Source organism: Euprymna scolopes, chromosome 11 (genome assembly GCF_053919585.1).
Source record: "Euprymna scolopes isolate OS-2025 chromosome 11, ASM5391958v1, whole genome shotgun sequence".
NCBI lineage: Eukaryota > Metazoa > Mollusca > Cephalopoda > Sepiida > Sepiolidae > Euprymna > Euprymna scolopes.
In genome coordinates, this window is record NC_136492.1 from 6,057,140 (window position 1) to 6,083,367 (window position 26,228).

Genomic DNA, 26,228 nt, shown 5'->3' on the forward strand with positions numbered 1-26,228 from the left:
AATGTTTTTTTGAGAAATCACGCCGGGGGGGGGGGCATAGATTGAAGCTCAGATGAGCACTTGCCATGAAAATAACGATTTAGCAGAGACAAGTTCATAGTGTCTCTTCTGTAGGAAAGAGGTTGCAAGGAAAGAATTTCACAACAAAAACTTGTCGAGCTACAGCCACTAGATGTTAGGTATTTGCATCTGTAAATATAAGGCAATTAAAAAAAAACTATCCAAGGTTTCTAATTAATAGTATCTCTTCAATGGTCCTGTGTAATCAATATGAATATGTGTCCAGAGAACATCCGTTTACAGCTAAGGCTGAGTCCTCATTTGGGAAAATTTGTTGTTGTGGAAAAATCAGCACATCCGCTTTATTTTTTTGCTTTGCATATACAGCCGTTACATTGTCTTATCAGATTTTCAATGTACTGGTCCGTTCTAAGATAATAAGTGTATCCTCTCATCAGTAACTGAATTCTGGAGAGCCCATATAAAATTTAAAAAAAATTCTTTTTTGTTATACTCACGGTATTACGACTCTATCTGCATACATCAGCATTTCATCGCATATGGAAAATGGAAACGTCTTTAATCCTTTTCTTTTTCTTTTTGGTTTCATCCCTAATTGTTTCTTCATGCTGTTAATATATTCATCCATTTTCACTGCTTTTGTCACCTGTAGTTCTCTAATGGTGTTAATTAGTACATTCACTAGTTCTTTTTTCTCTTTTAGTGCTGCTATTACTATTTCTTCAAACTTGCAACAGTTAAGTTCATAAGCGAACACATTATTGATCGGACCTTGACTATACAAATGTTATGATGTTGCAAATTTATCTTTTTAAAACTAAATAACGAAACAACCGTTCACGCATGTGTGATTAACAAACAGCATTGAAACCAACATTTTTACCTGCCCCCTCCTCTTTAAACAAAACAACATTTTTACATGAAATAATCAATGATTTTTAAAAAATGTCCAAGAGGTCGCTCTTTCTAATGATACCACGTTTAGGCTGGTTCAGTGCAGATGACAAAGGTTTTTAGAAAAGATTTTTTTTTGCGTAGGAATCAGATAACTGTGGTCTTTTAGATGGCCATTTAGACCTGTTGAAAAATCAGCACATATTCTTTTTATTCTTATATTTTACATATACTCTCGGTTACATCCACTCTGAGTGATCAACTTAATCACTCTAATTTTTTCAAGTTACTATAATTCCTTGTTCATGAAAATAGGACCTTCCTTTTTTGTTTGAACACTCGTCTTGCATTGTTCTTTAGCTCAAAGTTGACGTCAATCTTCATGCAACAACCCAGTCTGTCAGAAAATACATTTTTAAATTCATTTTTTAAATCTTTAACAAATTTTTCTTACAATTTTGATTTCTCTATTCCTGATACTTTTACGTTTCTATAAAATGCATTTTTTGATTTCTCTGATAAAGTAAACCATATCACCTAATCAATACCAAATAGGTTTGAATTTCTGCTGGATATGACAGATTTTAGTCTTGAATGTATTATCATCAAATTCCTCTTCGAATTTTAACCTATTTCCAGAAACATCTCTGGCAATTTTCCTAGTATTTTGTAGCTTTGGAGAGTCCCGTCCATGTAAGGAAAGTTTTTTTTTTTTTTTTTTAATTTATAATTTAATTTGGTGGTGGGGGGCAATTACAAATGAAACTATAAAAAAGCAGATTTGAATCGAAAAAAAGAGAAATAAAAATGGACCCCCACTTTTTACAAAAAAATTTTCCTTGCACGGATGGGACTTTCCAATGGCAATTACACCCCCACCTCCCACAAAATTTTTTTTTTTTTAAATCGCAGACAGAAAAAAAAAAAAAGGAGAAATACCCCAAATTATTCCAAACTGTGCATTTTGGCAAACTTCAAGAATTAGATGGAGTTATCTCACCTGCCCCCTCCTCCTCCTAGCTAAATTTGCCAAGATGTCTGCATCGCAAGCGATTTTTGACTAAAATTTGATTTTTTCTCTCTAAAGAAAAAATAGTTGATCAAATTAAGCAATCTTTTTTTTTTTACAAGAACTTCATTCCATAATGGACACGTACATCATAGAGATTTTTTATTTATCTTTGTTTTTTAATATCTTTGCTAAACTGCATGAGTACCAGTTATTTTTATGCTGGTTTCTTCCAAAAATTAAATTTGAATATTTCAAATTACAATATTAAGCAGATTATATATTTTTACTCTTGTTTTTCTTTTGTAATCTATCTAATTTCGGGGAAATTAGTATCCCGGGTGGCGCATGGTAGCCCCGCTAGCATTTTATTATTTTCTATTTTTGTATCGTTTATAATAATTTTTAGTTTCATGATGAGAAAATTTGGTACGTGTTTACATTATTGATCTTTTAAACTGACACATTTCAGGTGAAAACATTATTACGTACTTACGTGTTCTGTTGAAATTAGTTTAAATCAAAAGAAATTATGAAAAATGATCCAGTAGAAGATGTGCTAGATGCATTTGTTTAAAAATATCATTCACAATTACATTTTGATATGCATTTGTTTAAAAATGTCAGATCTTTAATTTAATTCAAGTCAAGGGTTATCTCCCTTGTTTGTCATTCCTGGAATTGGTTCCACATTAAAACGTGATAAAACTTGGTAATTCGATAAATTCTATTTTTATTTGTAATTATTTTTGTACTTGATCATTTTCCATAATTTTTTTAATTTATACTAATTCCGACATGCTGGCACCTAAGTATGTAATAATTAGTGATGGAATGATTCCAATATTTTTTCCGATTCTGATACAATTACACATCTTTGATTCTTTATAAACCCTTAAATATTTAACTACAAAACTACAAAATTCCCAAACACCATAAAAACACATGTGCAGATATTTTCTCAAACATAAAAATACACTTGTCTATAGATTTTACTTTTAAAATCAATAAATATTTATTATTTTATCATTATTACCAGTAGTTTGTTTAGAACAAAATCAAATAAAAAAGACACAATAAAAAAACTTGTTTTTGGCATCGGCACAAATATTTCCAATGCCGATTCTGATATCCCCCAAAAAGTTCCGATTTTTCCAATTCAAGATTCCGATTAATCATCCCAACACTAATGTTTTCACCTGAAATGCGTTTGTTTAAAAGATCACCGATACAAACAATCATGGAAAACTTGAATGCCATTTTCTGTTAATATAATTTGAAAGTCTAAAACGTAGAAAGAAACAATTTGTGTACATATTATTCCTTAATTGGAATTCATTTTTGAGATGAGCATTATATATGTTAATTTATTTTTATTTCGGACTATTATTCTCATCTTTATTAGTTGTTATTTTTCATATTTTATTGGTTTTGTTTATTCACAACGTTTCGGCCAACTATTTCTCTGGCCTTCGTCAGGTGGTAACCGCGACAGATAGGAACTTCGAATCTCCTAACAGCATTCTCAGCAATCACTGCCATCCGTAGTTATTGTCGTTTCACCACGTTTTGGCCAAGTAAACCTCTGGCACGCTTTGGGTGGGATTGAAACCGCTATCTTCAGACAATGTTCATCTAGAACTGTAGAGATTCAACGATAAACAAACCAATAAAAGATGAAAAACAACAACTAATAAAGATGAGAATAATAGTCCAAAATAAAAATAAATTAATATAAACAATTTGTGATTGATGCCTGACGATACTTTTTAACTATTGATTGTTTGCATTGTTTTGATTGGACTATTGTTCTCATCTTGAGTTCTATTTGTGCCATTTCAGTCGGATTGTCCTTCGACCGTCTTCAGGCATGTTTGTTGGTTGTTTGGAAAAGAGGAGAAAAAAGTTACTGACTCCATAGATATTTGGTATCAGGCATGTTAATTAGGGTTAATTGTTTGGAAACAACAGACATGCCTGAAGATGGTCGAAGGACAATCCGACTGAAATGGCACAAATAGAACTCAAGATGAGAACAATAGTCCAACCAATACAAGTAAAATAAACAATCAGCCCTCATCTCAAAAATTCAGAATTCTATTGATTGATTGATTCCTCAATTTTTTTCTTACAGCACATATTTATTTCAAAATCAAAAGCCCAGTTATTAATGAATCTCTTGAAAGGTAAGACAGTTTTAGTTTTTTTTTCTTTTTTTAGAATTGTTATTTATTGTTTTTTGCACTTGTTTACATTGGTGATTTTTAAATCAACATATTTCAGGTAAAAACATTTTTTTTATGTGTTTTTATGTTGAAATTAGTAAAAATTTCAAAATTGACAACAAAAAAAAATGATCCATTAGAAGATGTACTAGATGTAGTTTTGAACAAAAAAAACATCCATGATTACATTTTGAAAGAAAGGAAAAGTAGTGTGTAGTTCCCCCCTCTCCTCCACTTTGTTTCTCTTTTTGATCACGTTGTGTATTTTTAATTATCCTTTTCTCTCCTTCTTCCCATGATGTCAGCACTTGCTAATTTGCATACGTGCTTTAAATGCGGCTGCTGCTTTTCTCATTTGTCGACGCTCTTTTACAATAAGCACAATTTTGTTATGCTTGGTCTGAAGGGGCTTAGCCTAAATGCTGACGAACTGTTAAGTGCTTATTCAGGCACAAGGCTATTGTCAGTGAGTAATTTTTCTGATGGTCTGTGTGAGAACTCCTATAATATTCTATAATATAAATCTCACCTGTCTGTTTAAATGTATGTATGTTTGTATGTCTGCCTAAAACTTTCGACAGAGGCGACGGATTTTCATGAGATCAGTATCATTTTGAAGCTCGACCTTTGGACAACAAATATCGAAAAATTGGCCAAAAACATTAATTCCTTCACCCTCAACTGGGCACTTTTCTACAGGGAGGAGATCGCTTTTTTCGCTAATATTTTTAAAAGTCATCGCCTCTTTTCGATTGCCAAGCCTTAATTTAAGCCTATGTCACTTCTGGTTTGCCCATGGGCGCAACAGCAAAGAAAGACGTCACTTTTTTTTTTTTCATGTTTTTTTCCTCCTTCGTTATACGAGTTTGAGCCTGCCTGCTTACTACCACTTTTTAAACACCCGGGCAACGCTGGGCACCCAGGCTAGTATATAAGTAGCAGACATACTCGGCGTTGCCCGGTATTAAACGTAACATTAAATTCCTTTTAAAAAATTAAGTAAAAAAATCAGAAAGAAACTGAGACATGTGCATGCAAGTATCATGTTTTTTTTTTTCGAAACAGTTTATTTTTTGTAAGTAAAAAAAAAAAAATACTCGAGATGAGATCGAAACCAAAATCTAAAGACAGCGAGTAAAGTACGATAACCATTAGACCAGCTTGACACGATCTTTAAAAAGTGTTTTCAAACCTACTTATTCTTAACACAAGAAAGTTGTCATTTGAACAATTCGCGCGTGCACAGTTATGAAACAGTTGACAAACAAATAAAAATCCGGTGCCCCCCCCCCTCCAAGTATAAATTTTTCAATTTTGACCCCTTAGCAGCCCTTTTTTCCGGATGCAAACTGATTACAAAGTTTTCATATGTCTAAATACCTTTATATACCAAATTTCAAGTTTATAGATAAAAAATTTGTTGAGTATATAGGTTGAGAAGTGTCCTCACACACGCATTCTCACTTTTATAGATATGTAGATAAAAAAATCATAATAGTAACACTGATAATTAAAATGATGATGAAACTAATAACTATTTCATTTTTCTTTTAGTGCTGTAATGTTTGAATTGTTCATCGATGTGTTACTGCAGAAATTGTCTGAACCCACGTATCATGCCATTGATGCTGGACTTAGGTATGTATATTGTATTTTGTCAGTAGAACCTTTTTTTTTTTTTCTTATAATTATAGAATTATGTTATTCGTTCACTGGCTTATTGAAAAGATTCACATCTAACCTGTAAACTATGTTGGTCATATTTTAAAAGTTGGGCCTAAATAGCATTTAAGTTGACAAATCAAACTTTGATTCTAACTAGCCAATTTTCGTTTGTTATTTGTTGTACCATGTTATCTGCAAAAAAAAGTAATATGGTTTGCTACACATTATTTAGAAAAACACTTAATCAAGTCTGGCAGTATGGTAACATTGTTGTATATGAAAGGGAACAGATCCCGGTAATTATATAAAAAATGTAAATAAGGTTTGAAAATGATATTTATTAAAGGAAAAGGCTAGAATCGAACCCATTAATCAAAAATTAAAAAGAATACATATTGCAATTTAGATACTATGATAGAAATGTAGAGCATTGTCCATTGAGTTTGAAATGACTTTACAATTAATTGGGTCAGAGCCAGTAGAATCAGACAATGTAAACTAAGGAATTTTCTTTGTTTTACCGAAAGCGTGTGGATGCATATGTAATATGTAAATCCACATGAGGAGAATCACATGTCTGAGCACGTTTTGACATCACAAAGAAAGATAGTTTACAATATATTCAGTTAAGTCCAGTCAGAGAGAGAAGTCCGATAGGAGTTGAGTTAGCCAAACTCTTTTGGAAGCAACCAGAAAGAGAAGCAAGACAATGTAATTCTGCAAGGCAATCGAATTCCTGATCATCATCTCATCCAATTGGAATAATAAATATCATCATGTTATTTGTACGTCTTTGTTTGTCATCATTCGACCTGAAATGTAATGTGTTTTGTGATTCGTCTTTGTAAAAGAACATTGTGTAAAACTCTTCCAAAGTATTAACTGTCTGTCTCCCTTCTTTAATAGCCTGTCCCTCTATCGATAATGAATCTCTTCTCTGTGTTAAAAAGAACAGTTCACTCTCACATCTATATCCCTTCGACTACAAATAATGAACTCAGCAAGTAATTGTCATCATTATCATCACTGTATACGCCATTATATAAATGTCTCATTGTCTGTTATATAAATGTCTCATTGTCTGTTATATGAATGTCTCATTGTTCATTATAAAAATGTCTCGTCTGTTATATGAATGTCTCATTGTCCATTATAAAAATGTCTCCTTGTCTGTAATATGAATGTCTCATTGTCTATTATAAAAATATCTCATTGTCTGTTATATGTCCCTGATATGTACAACCGCTATTCAACACCTTTGATTTGTAACAGTACACAGACATTCGATGGTTGTTTCGATAAATGCACAAGTGAAATCTGGCAGATCAAAATAAAATATCAGGTAAAACTATTTGTCTACACCAAAAATTATGGAAAATTATCAAGTTTCCATGACTGCTTTTCTTGAATAAACTTAGATAACTCTGCATTGTATGACGACTTTGAATATTCAGCAAAAGTATGTTACAGAAGTGTACATCATGATTCTGGGGCCATAACTGCCATAAATCGCTATGACAACATTTAGATGTAATTGTATTGCCTCTGAGTAAGTCTATTATTCTTTAAATGGGTAGAGCAGCTCGCCCCATCTTATGCATCAATTGATTGAGCAGTCTCAATGTTGTTTAGCTACAATGTGTCAACTTGATTATGGTGTGTATTGATTCAGTTTCTCAATTTAAATGTGATGTGAACAAACATCTTGCTACACAAATCCCCACTTACAAGAAAGGAAAATGTTTTTAATCTTGTACAATGATAAATATGAAATAAACAATCTATGGAGGTTGGTCTATGGCATTAACTGGCCCTGCTCTGTTGGAGTGTCCAGTTGTGAGACCACATGCTTTCCCGTTTGACACACATATTGATCTCTAATCCCAATCACTGCCATATCTTGATTAACAATCCTATTATCATGTTCCTTTGTGTACCTCCGTGAACAACTTCTTCTCCGTAGTCTTTCTACCGAGCCCACTCCTCACTACCCTTGCTCTGTCGATCAACTCCTCCCCTCTCTTTTTGCAATAGTTTTTTGTCTTTTGTTTTTCTTTTCAGCTGCACGATTCTTCTGTTTATATTTTTCAGCTATGCTTTACAAGATAAAAGGACCGGGATGATTATCACTGTGAAAGGATTCAACGACAAACTGATGGTATGTCTTCTTATATCTTTTTTCTTCTTGCACTTCAGCCCGGCTTTGCTCGGGCCCTATGTACTGTTCATAACTTTTTGTGCACATGTATATATATATTAAAACGTTTGACTCATATCCAGGTAACCTACATCTAACATTTCAAGTGTTTAGATCCAAAATTGGCAGAGGAGTTTGGTAGAGTTTACAAAGGTCAACTCTTTCAACTTTGACCTCTTGGCAGCCAAATTTTTGCCCCAAAACTGATTAAAAAGCTTGCTGCATGTCTGATTAACCCTTTATGTAAAATTTCAAATGTTTAGACCAAAAATTGGCTGAGTAATTTGGTAGAGACTGCAGAGGTCAACTTTTTTTAAACTTTGACCCCAAGATTTATTGTTTTGGGCTCAAATCAAGTTATTAAGTTAGATCCATGTCCAAGGAACCTATATCTAAAATTTCAATTGAAATTTGGTAGATTTTTCAATGGTCAAATCGTTGAACTAGGGAGGTCATTTACCGATTCTGTTTTGGATCTGTCATGCTTCACCAGGCAACACCAGTTAACGGGTACTGCTAGTTATGAAATAAAATCTTTCTTGAAAAAAATAATGTCTGATAATTGTGGTATCGTTTGTTACAGATTGATACCAAATCGCCATTATTTTTTTATTTTTTATTTTTTTATTACATTTTCACTCCAAACAAGGCACATTGCCACTTTGATGTAGGGGCCTACTATTAGGGACATAGACTACAGGGGTACTAGGTGAGGAGTTGGGCAGCAAGATGTCGGTTCACGCTACACTTCTGCATGTCAGTACAGTTGGAGAAGCAGGAACCTGGAAGGGAATTCCAAAGTCTAGAGGTTCTGGGGAAGAAACTACTGGAGTAGAAATCTCTCTTACATCTAGGGATCTCTACTGTGGAGGGGTGGGATTTTGCTGCTTGTTGGGTTTGTTGGAGATATTTAAGTCGAGGGGGTATAAGTGCTTGCAGTTCGTCGGAACATTCACCGTTAAAGTACTTGTAGAACAGGCAGAGGGATGCTACATTATGTTGATGGGACAGAGGCTGAAGCTTGGATGACAGTTCAGGACCTATTAGATTGGCGATTCTCTTTTGAACCTTGTCTGGGAGTGAGAGACTAATAGGAGATGCCCCGGCCCAAATATGACAACAATACTCCATACATGGACGAATTGTGGCCTTATAGAGGTACAGGATACTTTCGGGCGTTAGTAGCTTTCTAGCACGGTAGAGAGAACCTACCTTTTATACAGCGGTCCTGGCAATGCTCTCAATGCAATTGTTACAACTCTTGTTTCCTGTGAACGTTAGGCCAAGGCGTTTAAAAGATGTGCTTTCATATAAAGTGTCTTTGGCCATTGCTATCGGTGGTAGAGAAGGTTTCTTGTAGTTATTGAAGGAAACAAGCTTAGTCTTAGCAGCATTGAATGTGACCATCCATTTTTGTCCCCATTCTACTATAAATTGTAGGTCATCCTCTAGTGTTTCTGGCATTTCTTTAGATATGTGTTCATTTGTTTTCCTGTCGTGTCTGTTATAGAGCGTGGTGTCATCAGCATATATACCCATCTCACAGACAATTTTGTCAGGGAGGTCATTTATGAATATTAGGAATAATAGAGGTCCAAGGATAGACCCCTGAGGCACTCCCGCATTTATATCATTATTTAGATGTACAACCATCGAGGACAACCTAGATTTTTCTCTTATCTAAGAAGTATTTAATTATGTTAAGTATTCTTCCAGTGATACTGTATGATCTGATTTTCCTGAGAAGACCTTCATGCCATACCCTGTCAAAAGCCTTAAATGTATCTAGAGCTACCGCTCTACCCTCCCCTGCTTTGTTGTCTGCTGTGGAATGGGCTCTCCTAAATCCATATTGTTGGTCGGTCAGAAATTTAGCATCTGTAAGGTGATGGACTAGAGCTTGGTTAATTATGGACTTAAATATTTTAGCAAAAAGTGGGAGGAGGCTAATGGGGCGGTAATTTACTGGGTCAGTTCTTTCGCCAGAATTCTTGAAAACTGGTACCGCAGAAGCAGTTTTCCAGCAGGCAGGAAAGCAAGAAGATATTAAAAATTTTTTTTTTTTTTTTTTTTTTTAATAGGAGCTGTTCAAAACGATAATTGATGAAATTATTGCATTTGACTTTTCTGACGAGTTGTTTGAAGTCTGCAAATCTCAACTGCTGAAAGATTATTACAACCACATGATTAAACCCTACAACACCGCCTGGTAAACATGCTGCTGCTTTTCTTTCTTTTTTTCTTTCTTTCTTTTTTGCTTTCTTTTTTCTCTTGTTTTGTTCTTTTTCTTATTTTTTATCACAATCACATGATTAAACCTAGGTACGGGCAAAATGAATACCGATGCTCAATTTGTATAAAAATTTTGACCCCTCCCTTTACATAAAAATTCACCAAAACTCAGGAAATTAACCAATTTTAATGAAATTTTCAGTATTTATCAAATCATAATCGCGGAATATAATGAACTAATTATTTTTATTTAAATCTTAGTGGAAATGTATTATTTTGTTTAAACAAAAAATACCTTTACTAAAGTTATGGTTTTTAGTAGTAAATAAAAAATGCAAGAATTTATTTTTGCTTTTTTTATATAAATAAAGCATCATAATTTGTAACAATAAAATTAAAAAAAAAAAATTTTTACAGGAACATTACGAAAAAATCCGTATTAATGAATTCAATATAACTCGTCGAAAAATGAATTTCTTGAACTACTGATATTACCATTGAATTAAGCATTGTTTTATATAATATTTTCACACTAAAAAATTATAATAGCAAAAATATTTCTACTTTTTTTTTTAAATTACAGATTTCGCATAATTTTTATATGCAAGATTTTAATAATTTCCTTGCTCACAAGAATGTGAAACTTTCGGTGTAACATAATTTTTATATAATCTAGAACAATAATTAAAAAAAAATTAATTTAAAAACAGGAACATAAAAAAATAATTAAATTAAAAAATGATAAAAATTCATACAAACGTTCAGAATAGGAATGTATGGATGTACGTCTGGGGAAAAAAAGAAAAAGAAATATAGCACCCCTACCTCCTTTTATAATATAACCCTACCTCCTCTTATCCGGGGGCCGGGCCGCATCCGTCGCTATCCTGGTTCACTGGAGCATACTTGTGATGTACTTCTGGCCGTGTTCGTCGCTCCCAGCTCCATAGATGCAACCCAGCAGGGCTACATTCTTACTTGTCTAGTGGTGGACCCCTCAAGGGTGACCAGACTCTCACTGGTCACTGGAAAATATCTTTCTACTGCTCAGGGCACGCCCCTAAGTCCGTGTGACAACATTGTCGATTTCGGCCGTCACTCTGGCTTTGTGCTGGATCCAGTCTGTCTCCTTCATCGTCTGGCGTCAGGGGATATCTGAAACAAACTGCATCTTCATCCAGGCCGGCAAGCGAGAAACAAGGAAAAACTCTGGGACATTTTTATATAACGAAACAAATTAATTATTCATAAATCATTTTACACTTGTTTAGTCGAGTTCTTTGATTCAAGCTTCATGATGCAGGTTGCATACTTAAGTTCCTCTAATTAATTTCCCAGCTAAAAACAAGAGCTTTTCAACTTGGATAGCTGACTAGCGAAAATATTAGCAGCAGCAGCAGCAGCAGCAACTATTTTAGCGATATGCAAATTAAGCAAGTGTGCACATGGTGACGTCACGGTAATAAGGAGAGAAGAAAAAAATGTACAACATGCGTGCCGAGCAAGATGGACGCATGAAGATGAGGGCAAGAAAGCATTGGCTATGGCTGGTGTCAGGTGATGGGGAGAGTGACTTTTAAAAAGCACATTTTATTTGGCACAATGTTGTAAAAGGCTAAGAGATGGGAACTCTGACTTGAAATCCTACTGCTGCATTGCAGTTTTCCTTAAAACGCTATGGAACCTCATCCAAAAAGAAAAGGCGTAGTAGCGGACATGATAGTGCGACTGTTTACTTCACTGAGATTACTTTCGGCCAGAAGCTGCGGCCTTCTCTGCTGTCAGTCGTCATGGGTTCACTCCACTGGACATGAGCATTGGAGGTTCAGAGGATGTCTATCTGATGCGCAACAGATACTGCACCTAAACTGCACAAGCAAGTTTGGAGGCAAGATGGAAAGAAAGTCCTGTGGCGATGGAGAGAGACTACGCCAGCACCGAGGGATAAAGCACGGAGACCCCAACTAGTCATCGTCAAGACTGACGGACTGCATGATGATGATAATGATGATGTAAGACACGTGTGTGCTAAAAAACCTTTGAAAAAAAATGAAATGTGTTATTCTTAGAAGAACCACAAAAAAACAAAATGCTGAGTCAGATTTTTATTTCCTTTTTTGTGTGTATGTTTCTTTGCGATGGTACCACACAAAGAGTGGTTAAAATGTAACAGCCATGTTACAATAGTATTTATTAGTGAGGGGGCGATTCCAATATTTTCACCGATTCCATACTAAATTCCGTATTCCGATTCTTTATGAATCTCTAATCATTTGACTATAGACTTGCAGTTTTTCCCGATTACTGTAAAAACATGTGCAGATATTTTCCCAAATGTAAAAGAAACAAGAAACACTCGTTTGGCTGTAAGCACTATCAACAATTTCCCCCCACTGTTTATCTGTGCCTAAACCTAAACGTAGATTCCATAAACAAAGCTTCTTTCTAAGAACTGCACATCTCTGGAACTCTCTTCTGCTTACCTGCTGACTACAATATGGACGTCTTCAAGTCCAATGTAAACAAGTTCTTGATGAGCCGTTTCCCTTAAGTAATCCAATTTACCAAATTTGCACTTCTAACGATTACTATATTGTCCTTTTGACCACTGTACACTCTTTAATCATTATCCTCGAGTGGCATCTGGAACTTGATAAGTGGTGATTCCTTTGTAATAAAAAAGAAAAACACTTATAGGGATGATCTATAGATTTTACTATGACTGGTATTTTAAAATCATCAAATATTTATTATTTTATCATTATTACTAGTGGCGGAAGATATTGCTTTCAACAAAATCAGATAAAAAAAAGATAATTAAAAGAATCGTTTTTGGCATCGGAAAATCAGTACATATTTTTCTGATACTGATTCCGTTACCTACAAAAGTTCTGATTTTATTTTATTTTGTTATTACATTTTACATTTTCATCCCAAACAAGGCATGTTGCCACTTTAGTGTAGGGGGCTACTATCAGGGGCAACAAATCCAATTTACCAAATTTACACTTCTAACGATGACTATGATATTGTCCTTTTGACTACTGTATACTCTTTATCCATTATCCTCGAGTGCCCTCTAGGCCTTGATAAGTGGTGATTCCTTTGTAAAAAAAAAAAAAAAAAAGAAAAGAAAACACTTATAGGGATTATCTATAGATTTTACTATGACTGGTATTTTAAAATCATTAAATATTTATTATTTTATCATTATTACTAGTGGCGGAAGATATTGCTTTCAACAAAATCAAATAAAAAAAAAAAGATAATTAAAAGAATCGTTTTTGGCATCGGAAAATCAGTCCATATTTTTCTGATACTGATTCCATTACCTACAAAAGTTCTGATTTAAAAAAAAATTTTTATTACATTTTCACCCCAAACAAGGCACATTGCTACTTTGGTGTAGGGGGCTACTATCAGGGGCAGCAATTACTGGGGTACTATGTTGGGATTTGGGCAGCAAGATGTTGGTTCACGTTACACTTGAACTTCTGCATGTCAGTACAGTTGGGGAAGCAGGGACCTGGAATGGAATTTCAGAGTCTAGCGGTTCTGGGGAAGAAACTACTGGAGTAGAAAGATCTTTTACATCTAGGGATCTCTACTGTGTGGGGGTGGGATTTAGCTGCCTGTCGGGTTTGTTGAGGGTGTCTACGTCGTGGGGGCACAAGTGTCTGCAGTTCGCCAGAGCATTCACTGTTAAAGTACTTGTAGAACAGGCAGAGGAATGCAACATTTCGTCGATGGGACAGAGGCTGAAGCTTAGCTGCCAGTTCAGGGCCTATCAGTTTGGTGACTCTCTTTTGATTTTTCCAATTCCGATTAATCGTCCCTATTTATAGAAAAGATTGGAAGATGTAAATTATAAAATAAAAATTCAGCCAATTCCTCTTTAGAATTAAAAGCGAATTAATTTCTTCTTTTCTATTTTTCAGTAATTTACATTTGGCTGTGATCGAGCAAGAATATTTCCCTGTGCCTGAAAAATATAGTAAATTACCCGAGGTGACACCCAATATGATGAGGGATTGGTTCAAGAGATTTTGTCTGCAGTTATTTTGTGAAGGATTTGTGATTGGGAATGCCTCCATTAAGGTAAAAACAACAACAAAAAAAACGCACTTAGAAAACTTTAGGAAATACTTACTTGTGATGGAAAAATATTAGCATACACTGAATTTTGTGGAAAATAATCAGCACTTGTACAGTTTAATCAAGACATTAAAAAAATGAAAATATCGAAAAAAAAAAAAATATCGAAGGTTATATTATACATATCCGTTATGGAACGAAGTTCTAAAAAAAAAATTCACTTAATTTCAAGTAGTTTTTTTTTTTTTTTTTACAGCGAAAAAACAATTTATGATACCAAGCAAAAGGTAGTCATGTTTCGATTTTTAGGAAGAAAAGCTAGTATTAAAGAGGGAGTGTCGGCGCTTTAAACTGAATTATCTCCCCGTGGTGTGTTAAAAAAATTAAAAGATTCCTACCTTCAACGCACTTTCATAAAAAGTCTTTCTGCTGAAAAAAACCCAAAAAACTACTTGATCAAATTAAGTGAAACTTTTTTTTTAAATTTTTTTTTTTTTTTTTTATTACATTTTCACCCCAAACAAGGCATATTGCCACTTTGGTGTAGGGGGCTACTATCAGGGGAAACAACTACTGGGGTACTATGTAGGGATTTGGGCAGCAAGATGTTGGTTCACGTTGCACTTGAACTTCTGCATGTCAGTACAGTTGGGGAAGCAGTGACCTGGAATGGAATTCCAAAGTCTAGCGGTTCTGGGGAAGAAACTACCAGAGTAGAAAGATCTTTTACATCTAGGGATCTCTACAGTGTGGGGGTGGGATTTTGCAGCTTGTCGGGTCTGTCGAGGGTGTTCACGTCGTGGGGGCACGAGTGCTTGCAGTTCATCAGAGCATTCACCATTAAAATACTTGTAGAACAGGCAGAGGGATGCAACGTTTCGTCGATGGGACAGAGGCTGAAGCTTAGATGCCAGTTTAGGGTCTATCAGATTTGTGACTCTCTTTTGAACCCTGTCAAGGAGCGAGAGACTTCCAAAACGGATATGTACAATACAACCGGTCCTGAATATGACCTTAAACTATATCCAGTGGTGAGGCCCTAGCTTATGGGCTTTGGGGAGTGTGGAGTCACCCTTTAATTGCCATTGCTCCCAGGTCCACTCTGACCCGGAGTGGTAGTACCTGTTAGGGTTCCAACTATGGGTTAAATAGAAACCGACTTGAAAACAACAAATATATTCTATTAAAAAAATTTTCTTCAAAATGTTTGGGTTTGGCATTAAATAACCTGAAAAAGGGTTGATATGCCGTAAAACAAAAACAACCACCCAACAATACAACCATTTTTCGATATTTTTATTTTTTAATGTCTTGATTAAACTGTACAAGTACCAATATTTTTCCTCCACAAGTAAGTATGTCCTAAAATTTTCCTGTTATTTTATTTTTAACTGACATATTTCACAGCAGGAGAGCTGTTTTTATTTTTGTTTATGCATTAATGGTAACCATTTTATATTTTTATCTTAGTCATGTTGTAGCCAAAAAAATAAAGTTTAACATTTTCATTTTGTGTAAAACTTACCTTTTTAAATTTAAAAAAAAAAAATCAGTGCTTATCTAGATTGGCACTTATGGCGGCATTTAAAATTATAGAAAATACAAAAATATCTGATGTACGTTACTAGTCACAGGACGAACATGAAAAAGGTAAAAAATCATGTAATTTGATCAATTAGTTTTATTTTTATTCAAGAAAATTACATTTTGCTATTTCGATGAACGTGACAAAAAAATGAATCATCAAATTGGAAGACAAGGGCAGACAACCCTAATGCTCATGGAAACTTAAAATGATCATCGATTACCTCCCCTTATGTTCTCTAGAAAAAAATATGGCCTTGTCTGTCACTTATCAGTAAAAAAAAGTTTGTTTTTCGTAAATAAAAAACAAAATACTTGATCAATTTTTGTGATTTTTGGAATATAAAAATCTTCATTCCGTGATAAGTGGGTAAAATATAAGTTTTTCTTCATTTTTGTTTATCGCTTGGAGTCTGAGCGCCAATTTGAATAAGCTCTAAAAAGTTTAAAGATGTACAAGAGAGAAAACACAACGATAGTTGTAGAGGAATTGAAAATGTTATTAAAGAAAACTATGACAACATTATTACATCAAAAGTCAAAAAATTGTCAGTTTTCTTTAATAATGTTCCCAATTCCTCTTTATTTTTTCAACATTTGGTTCGTGTCCAGAATTTCCCCTACATAGAAGACAAAAATAAAGAAAAATCTGTATGATGTATGTACTTGCAACAAAACAAAAGTAGCATATTCTAAAAATCACGTAAATTGATCATTTAGTTGTATTTTTAAATAAGTAAAATCAAATTTTATGACTAACCACCTTTTTAAAACAATCTAAAAAAAAAGGGGGGGGGTAATTCAATAATTCAAGCTTGTGAGATTTATGCTGTATTCCGATTGTTTAAAAATAATTTTCTTATTTAAAAACGAAACTGCTTTATACAGGGAGAATTCTGGACAAGAAACAAACATTTTAATAAAAAGTACAATTTTTCATTGGTAGCGGTTGGTTTTAGCGTCTCAAGTTGTCTATATATATAAAAGCGAAAAATGTATGTATGTATGTATGTACGCTTTTCCTCAATGTCCACAAAAGGCTTCTTTCAGAGAAGCGCTCGCTCGCTTCACAACTTCTTAAAAAACTTTTTATATCATCTATAAATTGTAATATCTCACACTTAACCACAGAGCTCGCCTGTCTATTTAATCTTATTGACTTTCAAACGTTAATTATTCCACATTTCCTGCATCGGCACGCGTTACATTCGGTTTTCGGTATAAACAAAAAGCAAACTCTACTCTAATTACTGGCTGAAAGCCAGTGGTTTCTAGAGAGCTAAGTAACGTTTGGTCAATGTTGACTTCGTCATATCAGACGGTAGCTTTCATTTTGAGACGAGACGCTCCCCCTAATAAACAGGGAGCGGGTTTTTAAAAACAAACAAACCGATTTATTGACCTCATTAAAAACTGTCCCACACAAAATGCTAACTGCTGAATACCTATCGCCGTCACGTCAATCAAAAACGCGCACCTGTTTTTATTTTTTTTCACACTTTGCTATTTTCCAACTGCGCGTCAAGGCTTCGATTTTTTTTTCACGGGCACCTGTTTTTTTTTTTCACATTTCGGGTTTTTTTCACAAACACCCAGGCAACGCCGGATACCCCTCGCTAGTCTTCTAATAAAAACAAAGCGACAAATCTCTTAGTTAACAAGAGTTATTTCCCTTGTATCAGTGCCATACTATACAAGGTAAATAGTATATGTAATAAAGGATTATTCTTTTTATTTTGTTAAAAAATTATTTTCTATTTTTTATTACAGGATGCTTGTGATATGATGCGTTACGTTGTGGATAAATTTGATGCTGCTGTTTATCCGAAAGACCAGTGGCCAGAAGTAAATTTAATTTTTTTTTTTTTCATTTATTTTTATATTTTTTATATTTAATGCACAAATATGCTCTATGTTTAAGATTATATTTATCTAACTGTCCCGACCTGGTGTTGCCTGGTATTGCTTTTGTGGCAATTTGTTTTTGTTTTCCTTTTTTAAAACTATGGAATGAAAAAATAACAAAGAATATTACATTTATATATAAAAGCCACTTTGTGTGTGTGTGTGTGTGTGTGTGAGAGAGAGAGTTCTTTGCTTATAGGTTCTGAAACAGCTGAGCCGATCTTTTGCAAATTTCACACAAAGCTAATTTATGTCTGGAAGTGTTTTGCACAGAAATTCATCTGATAAGTATTGAAAAAAATCTTAAATATAGTCTTTCTCTCCTGTGGATAAAAAAGAATTTTTACAAGTGAATATTTTGCATTACACTGGCCAAGGGAAATAATAAAATCTCGGCAAATCATTTCTTCTTAAAAAAAAAACAGATTTATTGTCATCTAGAGATATAGCTCAGTGGTAGAGCATTCGACTACAGATCGAATGATCACCTGTTCAAGCACTGGTGTACCTAACCATTTATTTTAATTTTTTCTTATTAACGAGTTTCGTTTAAGATTTGTCGCAATTGAAATTTGCGTTTCAAGTAAAGACACTTTGATGTAATTATATGTTGTGCTAAAATAAGTATTCTCATATTCCTAAACAACCCCTAAGAGACAAATAGATATTCCTAAAACTGCTACATAGTCCAAAATATGGAATGAAAAAAGTAAAAAAGAATATAACATTACATATGTATATGGGCTCTCCCATCATTTTCGATGTATGAGCTTCTGCCACAACAACTAAGTTGTTCTGAAATCCACACAGATGATTTGTTTATTGTGGTGAAGGCTTTGTGTAGAACCAACCACATTTTTGGTATTACTGCTTATCTTTGTCAGTGCAGATGTAGCATGAGCATACAGTAGACTGTGTCTCTCCCAGTGAATTAATGTGCCCCCCAGATACCAACCTGGAAATTTCTATGACTTAGCACTGTGTCTTATATATATATATATATATAGCCAAGTAGTGTAACGGTTAGAAGCTTATGCAAAATGACAATGATTAAACATTGTCCCAACGACCTAAGCTTTATTTCTTTACACATTTGTATTGTCAATGGCTGTTTATGTTCAACCCAAGATACGGAGCATTTATAATCAACCGTAGACAGACTGTTTTACTGTATCACAGCTCTTCAGTGAGTCTAGACTAGTAACTACCTTTTGCCAGGATTGAAACTTGACCGTCTAGATGACAGTCAGCATTTCTTATTGTTAGATTGTTTGCCAGCTGCTAAGATGTGTATGCAAAATGACAATGTCATAAACTTTGTTCAGATGACCTTAAGATTTGTTTATACAAACAGCATTGCTTTATATGCTAGCAGCAGTTAATTAGATAATCTATGATATAAATCTCACTTGTCTGTTTAAATGTATGTATGTATGCATGTATGTATGTCTGCCTAAAACTTTCAACAGAGATGACGGATTTTCACGAGATCAGTATCGTTTTAAAACTTGTCCCTTCGGATGAAAAATATCGAAAAATTGTCTAAAAACATTAATTCCTTCACCCTCAACTTGGCACTTTTCTATAGGGAGGGGTTGATGTTTTCAAAAGTCAACCCCTCTTTTTGATTGACTAGCCTTAATTTAAACCTTTGTTATTTCCGGTTTGGCAATGAATGCAACGGCAAAGACGTCACTTTTTTTTTTTTTTTAACGTTCTTTTCTTTCTTCGCAGTACGGATTCGAGCCTGCTACCCATCTTTTTTTTGTTCAGCACACATCTCCAAACACACACCCAGGCAATGCCAGGCACCCAGGCTAGTTATATGATAAAGATGTGCATATACATTTACATGAATCAAGTTATAAAATACGTTTCTTGCTTCCTCCTTATCGCAGAGATGCTTGTTGACGATTCCGAAAGGACAGTTTTGCTGTCAGGTTGAGAGCTTCAACCCGGAAAGCCCAAACTCTACGGCACTTATCTACTACCAAGTAGAACCTGGCAGCATCTACACTAGCTGCCTCAATGAAATGCTTGTGGTAAGTAACATGTTTGAAAATTATCAAAACATCTTTTCGTAGTACATGGTAGAACGATAAACTTGTCACCCTAAAGAAAACAACAGTACTGTTTCATTTTAAAACTTTTATTAAAAAAATCAATTCAGGTAACTTGACTATGTAGTAGAGCTGACATCTATTCAATGTAGCCACCTTCAGCCTTAATCACTGCTTCAAAATGGGTCCAGAACTGGGAGCTTGCCTTTTCCACAAGCGTTGGCGGGAGCTCAGCAAATACTCGGCGGATGGGGGGGGGCGATCAGTCTAGCTTTGGTGTTGTGGGAGGTCATGTTGGTGATGTTCTCGACTTATGACCAAACAAAGTAGTCCAGCGGGTTCATGTTGGGGGAGGAGGGAGCCAGTACCACTTCTTCTGAAGCCAAGCCTAGGTCTCTTTGGACTGGTGGGCCAAGTCCTGCTGCCACACCCAGGATCTGCCACGAGCCCCCTGATTGCACTTGAGGATCACCACACTCTTCATCACATTCAGGTACACTTTGGTGTTGACTTTCAAGCTGACTTTGAAGATGTGAGGTGGCATGATGTGGCCCTCACTTGAAGCCACACCAAAGACCATAACCGTGGCTGGAAACTTTGTTTTCATCACTCTGGGTATGTCTCTGTTATTTGTGGCAATCCAGTGATGCATTTTGAGGGCGTTGGCGATGGTCCTGTTGTCATAACTTGGATCGGTAGAAAGCATGAGTTGTACAGTGGCGCATCTCCAAACTCGTTTGTTAAGAAATGTGTCACTTTCAGGCTTTTAAGTAGTTGATGGTCTGTAACCAAAAAAAAAAAAAAGACCGGTTTTCATCAAATGAAAATGGAATCGTGTCTTCTTTTCTAGGTCGACAATTTGATCGTTCTTCCCTGTATAACTTATAGAATGTTAGCTGTTCCAACCGAGCAATGCTTAGAATATTTTCTAATTATTTTATTTTACACTTTTTTAAAAAAAATATACAGAAAAAAAAAGTTTTGGATTCTTCAGTCTACTCTTCTCATCTTGACTCGGATTTTCACGTTTTGGTTGATATAACCTCCAACCTTCTCCTGATGTATCTTGTGGAATGGTGGAATCTTTCTGTTGAACTCAGGAATCTGCACGGAATTTCAAACAGAACCCTTTATTTAATTCAAACGGCTGGCTGGTTCTCATTTCATCAGCCATGACTGGATCGATCAACCACGCTGAGGATTGAACCAGCATCCTTCAGAGGAATGTCATTTTTGCAACTGAATTTTCCCAAGTACTCCAACTACTGCACTAGTAAGGGTGATCGAAAATACAAAGCATTATTTCTTAAGGTTAAATTTGAAAATATCAAAAAACTGAATAACACAATTGTCAATGAGATCGGACATACACTCTTCTCTTATAGGAGTCACAGGAGTTACTCCTGAACCGCTAACAAAATCAGAAAAAAACAAAAAAGTGAAAAAGAAAAATGTTAGGGTGATTGCCACTGAAAGTCTCAGGAAAAGCTTCATTTTATTTATTCTAGCGGGTGTACCCGGCATTGTGTGTAAGGGGGTGGGGGGTAAAGTGAAGAATAAGCAAAGTAATAAAACGATGTTAAATTTCTTAGAAAAAAATCGGCAAAACGAAAACAGCGGACAACGGTGAAACTTCTTTCAAAAAGAAATCGGAAAAACAGAAAACAAAAATCATGGAAAAACGTGTTCAGAAAACCAAAAACAAAAAAAACACAGCGAAAAGCGAAAAAAAAAAAAATGGCATAAGTAACTCTTTGATTCGGTTAATTCCAGTTTTTTTAAGCAACTACGAAGTAACCCTTCGATTTGGTTAATTTCAGTTTTTTTAAGCAACTAAACAAAAAAAAAACACAGCGAAAAGAAAAAAAAAAATGGCATAAGTAACCCTTTGATTCGATTAGTTCCAGTTTTTTTAAGCAACTACAAAGTAAAGAAAACTCAAGCCGGTGTTCCTTCATAATTGTTCCTTGTGAACAATCCTGCAACGGTGTTAAGTTGTGGCGGGGAAAGGAGGAATTTATTAGAGAGAAGAGATATTACCACTTTCATTGATTGTAACTGATTTTGGCCGTGAACTTTCAGCAGAAAAAATATAGGAACCTACAATTATCAAGGAAGTGGAGAGGTAATAGGCCTATAACACACCTCAGATAATGTGTTGCAGTTTGTGCATATTACATTTGCATGAAATGTCTTAAATTTTAATTCTATTAAGGTATAAACGGGGAAAAATGAGTACATTTTATATATATAGATAATATAATTTTATATATATAGATAATAATATAATTTTATATATGTAGATAATAATATAATTTATATACATATATATATATATAGATAATAATATAATTTATATATATATATATAGATAATAATATAATTTATATATATAGATAATATAATTTTATAAATAGATAATATAATTTATATATATATATATATATATATATAGATAATAATATAATTTATATATATATATATAGATAATAATATAATTTTATATATATATATATATATATATATATAGATAGATAATAATAATAATATAATTTTATATAATATACGATTATTCGTTTGTGTCGATTTATTCTTTCCATCTTCATGTTATCATAAATTTGATGCAAATTTTTTATATTTATAAATTTGATGCAAATTTTTATTCTTTGTCAGAATCGGATGCAAGAGCCTCTTTTTGATATTCTCCGCACACAACACCAGCTTGGCTACAGTGTTTCTGTTCAGGAAGAAGTACTTCGTGGAATCCTTGGATTTTCTATTGCCATTGAATTCCAATCTCATAAATTCACGTAAGAAAAAACAATTTTGAAAAAAATACTTTTTTCTTTTCAAATCTTGATCATAACATCATCACTTATTGTTTGCACCGAAGAGCAAAAAGTATACATGCAAGATTAGTTTTGCTATACGGCAGGATTGCATTTTCTTTATTTTCATACGTTTTTTCTGACAAAAGTTGAAAAATTGTTTTCTAGATTGGATATTTTTTTTTTTTACCAATTTGAAATGTGGCTAAAATGAGTATTCTCATATCACTAAACAACTCTTCAGAGACAAATAGATATTCCTCAAAAACTGCTACATAGTCCAAAATATGGAATGAAAAAGTAAAAAATGAATATTACATTTATATATATCTCTATTATTATATCAAATTCTCCTGAGTGCTTTTTCGGACTAAAGGAGGAGAATTGCTGTTGTCTAGGTTGTTTTCTTTTTTTTTTACCAGTCTGAAAGAGGTCAGTAGAGCTTGTTGGTAGATTTTTTTTAAACAAAACTACTTGATTAATTTGTGATTTTTAATGTATGATATTTTCTTGGAGTCACGAGTATGCCCATCATGCGCACCCGTGACTCCAAAAATTCTTTCTTTATTTTTGATCTTGTGCTTGTGAGTGAGGGTTTATAGACGTGCAGCAATTTTTGTTGTTGTTATATCTTGAATGATTTTTAAAAAAGAAACTTTTTTTTTTTTTTTTTTTAGGCCAGAGATTGTGAATAAAAAGGTTCATATGTTCATCAATGATTTTATCAACATTATAACGTTGGAAGAATTTCAAGGATTGGTAAGTAAAAACTTTTATTTTATCGAAATATATTTGAAAATTACAAAGAACTTCACCTTGCGTAAGATTTCAGAAAGTTTGATTTAGTGATGGGATGATTCCAATATTTTAACCGATTCCGATACAATTACTGATTCCGATTCTTAAAAATCTCTAAATATTTAACTACAGAGTTGTTATTTTCCTCTCCGATTACCGTAAAAACTTATGTAAAACTAGCAAAAGTACCCGTCATTGACTGGGTTCAAAAACAGCCTACAGAAAATGGACTGGTTTATGAAAAGGAAAGGTTGTAAAGAGATAGCTTCGAATTTGGGGGTATCAAAACCAAAGCAAAATATGATGAAAGTAAAAATAAAATAGATAATCCCCCCATAATTTATTATACCATACCTGTTCACACTGAAACACTTATCACAATATTCTGTGGATCTATATTAAAAAACCTTGTTAAACTTTGTGACATATTTCCAGTGGCGGCTCGTGCCTGAGATTAGTGGGGGTGCTGCTTCAAAAATTTTACGTATTTTTTTTAATATCGTGTAAAGGAATTCGAATATATAAATAAATATTTAATCAAATAATAAACAAACATTCAAATAAATATTCAAATATATAACAAAGACAAATAATCAGAAATGGATAATACGCAAAAACTTTTTTATTAAAAAGATTTTTTTATATTATGTAGACTTTATAGAATAATATATATATTTATTCCTTTTAAACTTTTCAGATTAAATAAGTTTGCGGTTTTTTTTGTGTTTTTTTTTTGCAAACAAACGAAAAACATTTTTAAAAATAACTTATTTTTTATAAAAACAAAAAAGAAAAGCTTTGAAATTTACCTGCCTCCCTACGAGGGTTAATTTAGGAGTTTACTATTTGAAAATAGCGTTTTATTTACAAAATTTATTTTTAAAGATGTATTTATAACAAAACGTATTTGTAAATAAAATGCAAAATAAAAAAGTTTACATTTTTATATAGTGAGCAAACAAACAAAAATATTTAAAGATACAAAATTTTATTTACAAATCTTTTAACAACTTGCTTTTTATATAAAAAGAACAAACTTGGCTATTTACTGACCTTCCCATGCCGGTAAAGATCGACATAAAATGGAGATTTATTATAAGAAAATAGGATGTCATATATAAGCATTATAAAACATCGAATTTTAATGTAGCTTTCTTCCCCAAAAAACAATAAATTAAAATTGTCTCAGTCCAGAAGGATTTCTAATTACTTTTTTTAATGCGTATTATCTGACCCATCTACTAACAAATTCAATGCAAAGTTTAAAAATGCATAATTATAAAAAACTGTGTGTCTGTTTTTTTACTTACAAACACATTTTAATTAAAAAATCTTGTCTAAAAAGTCCATTTTTCAAAGTGTAAAACTTCTAACATTGTCCTTGTCGGAGGCAAATAAGTGCTAATTTTTTTATATCTAAAACATGCACGTTAAAAAGATTTCTAACTAAAATGTATTTTCAACATAAACTGTTTCTTCGCTTTTTTCCTTCTAGGAAAAAATGTAAACAGTTTGTTTTTTTTTGTAAAGTTCAGTTATTGCAAAATAAATAGCATTTAAAACTACTTTAAAGAAACAAACAAAAAGGCAGGTAGATGGAAAAGTAACTTTATTTTTATGGTAAGATTTATTTATTGTATATTTGGTTTTTACCCTTGGCCGCGTGTTAGCTTCACTGCTAAATTCCCGAATACTTTTAATAAATAAAAATAAACAGTTTCTGCATACTATATATTTCCGTCTGCTACCGACTTAAATCGCAACGCTAAAAGTGTGCGTATTAAAAAAAAAAAAATAGCACAATATGTACAAGAACACGTTATGTGCAGATTTCAATAATAATTTAAAAAAATATAAGTAAACCTCCTTTTTTTTTCAATAACAATGTTATCATATCTATACAGGCGCACACTCTAAGCAAACAACAAATTTCACGACACGGAACTGTGCCAAGCGACAGTTCTTCAAGAGGTTTTCATCGGCTGCCTAAAGCGTCTAATCCGCGCATGTGTACAAGAAAATTTCATTAAGAAGGTGTAACTGTGAATTTCACAGCTCCAAGCAAGTTTTATTTTTGCTATTATATGAATTTGGAGATACCGACATTAAAGTTAATGATTTTATAATGTACACATAGAAAAAATAAAATAATAATAATAATAAACAAACGTATTATTTTTAATTTTATCATTAATATTGTGTAGAAATAACTTGGGGGTGCTGCAGTCCCACAGCTCCATGCACGAGCCGCCACTGCATATTTCCATTCTATGGAGGTTTTTTTTTTTTTTTTTTTTTTTACAAAGGCATCACCACATTATCAAGGCCCAGAGGCCACTCAAGGATAAGGGTTAAAGAGTGTACAGTAGAAGTTGGTCAATATAGTAATCATTAGTAATGAAAATTTGGTAAATTTAATAACTTATATGGAACGGCTCATCAAGAACTTATTTACTTTAGACTTGAACAAAACCATATTGTAGTCAGCCGGAAAGCAGGAAAACGGAAGACAATTCCACAGGCGTGCAGTTCTAAGAAAGAAGCTTTGTTCATGGAATCTACGTTTAGGTTTAGGGACAGATAAAGAGTGGGGGAAATTATTGATAGTGTTTACAGCTAGATGAGTGTTTCTTGTGAAAGTTTGGCGAGGGGGGACCATAGATTGAAGCTCAGTTGAACACTTTCCATGAAAATAACGATACATCAGAGACAAAC

The 26,228-nt window shown here is 33.6% G+C and overlaps 1 protein-coding gene across 3 annotated transcripts in view; it reads left to right on the forward strand.

Moving 5' to 3' along the window:
- LOC145287757 (nardilysin-like) overlaps nt 1-26,228 on the forward strand; it is a 118,628-nt gene that overhangs the window by 83,821 nt on the left and 8,579 nt on the right. For all 3 annotated transcript variants that reach the window (XM_080135538.1, XM_080135536.1, XM_080135537.1), the window contains exons 22-30: nt 4,059-4,110; nt 5,704-5,787; nt 7,906-7,972; nt 10,093-10,220; nt 14,182-14,341; nt 17,693-17,767; nt 19,726-19,869; nt 22,561-22,697; nt 23,393-23,474. In XM_080135538.1, the coding sequence (XP_079991664.1) occupies nt 4,059-4,110; nt 5,704-5,787; nt 7,906-7,972; nt 10,093-10,220; nt 14,182-14,341; nt 17,693-17,767; nt 19,726-19,869; nt 22,561-22,697; nt 23,393-23,474 (929 nt within the window). The remainder of the gene's footprint in view (nt 1-4,058; nt 4,111-5,703; nt 5,788-7,905; nt 7,973-10,092; nt 10,221-14,181; nt 14,342-17,692; nt 17,768-19,725; nt 19,870-22,560; nt 22,698-23,392; nt 23,475-26,228) is intronic.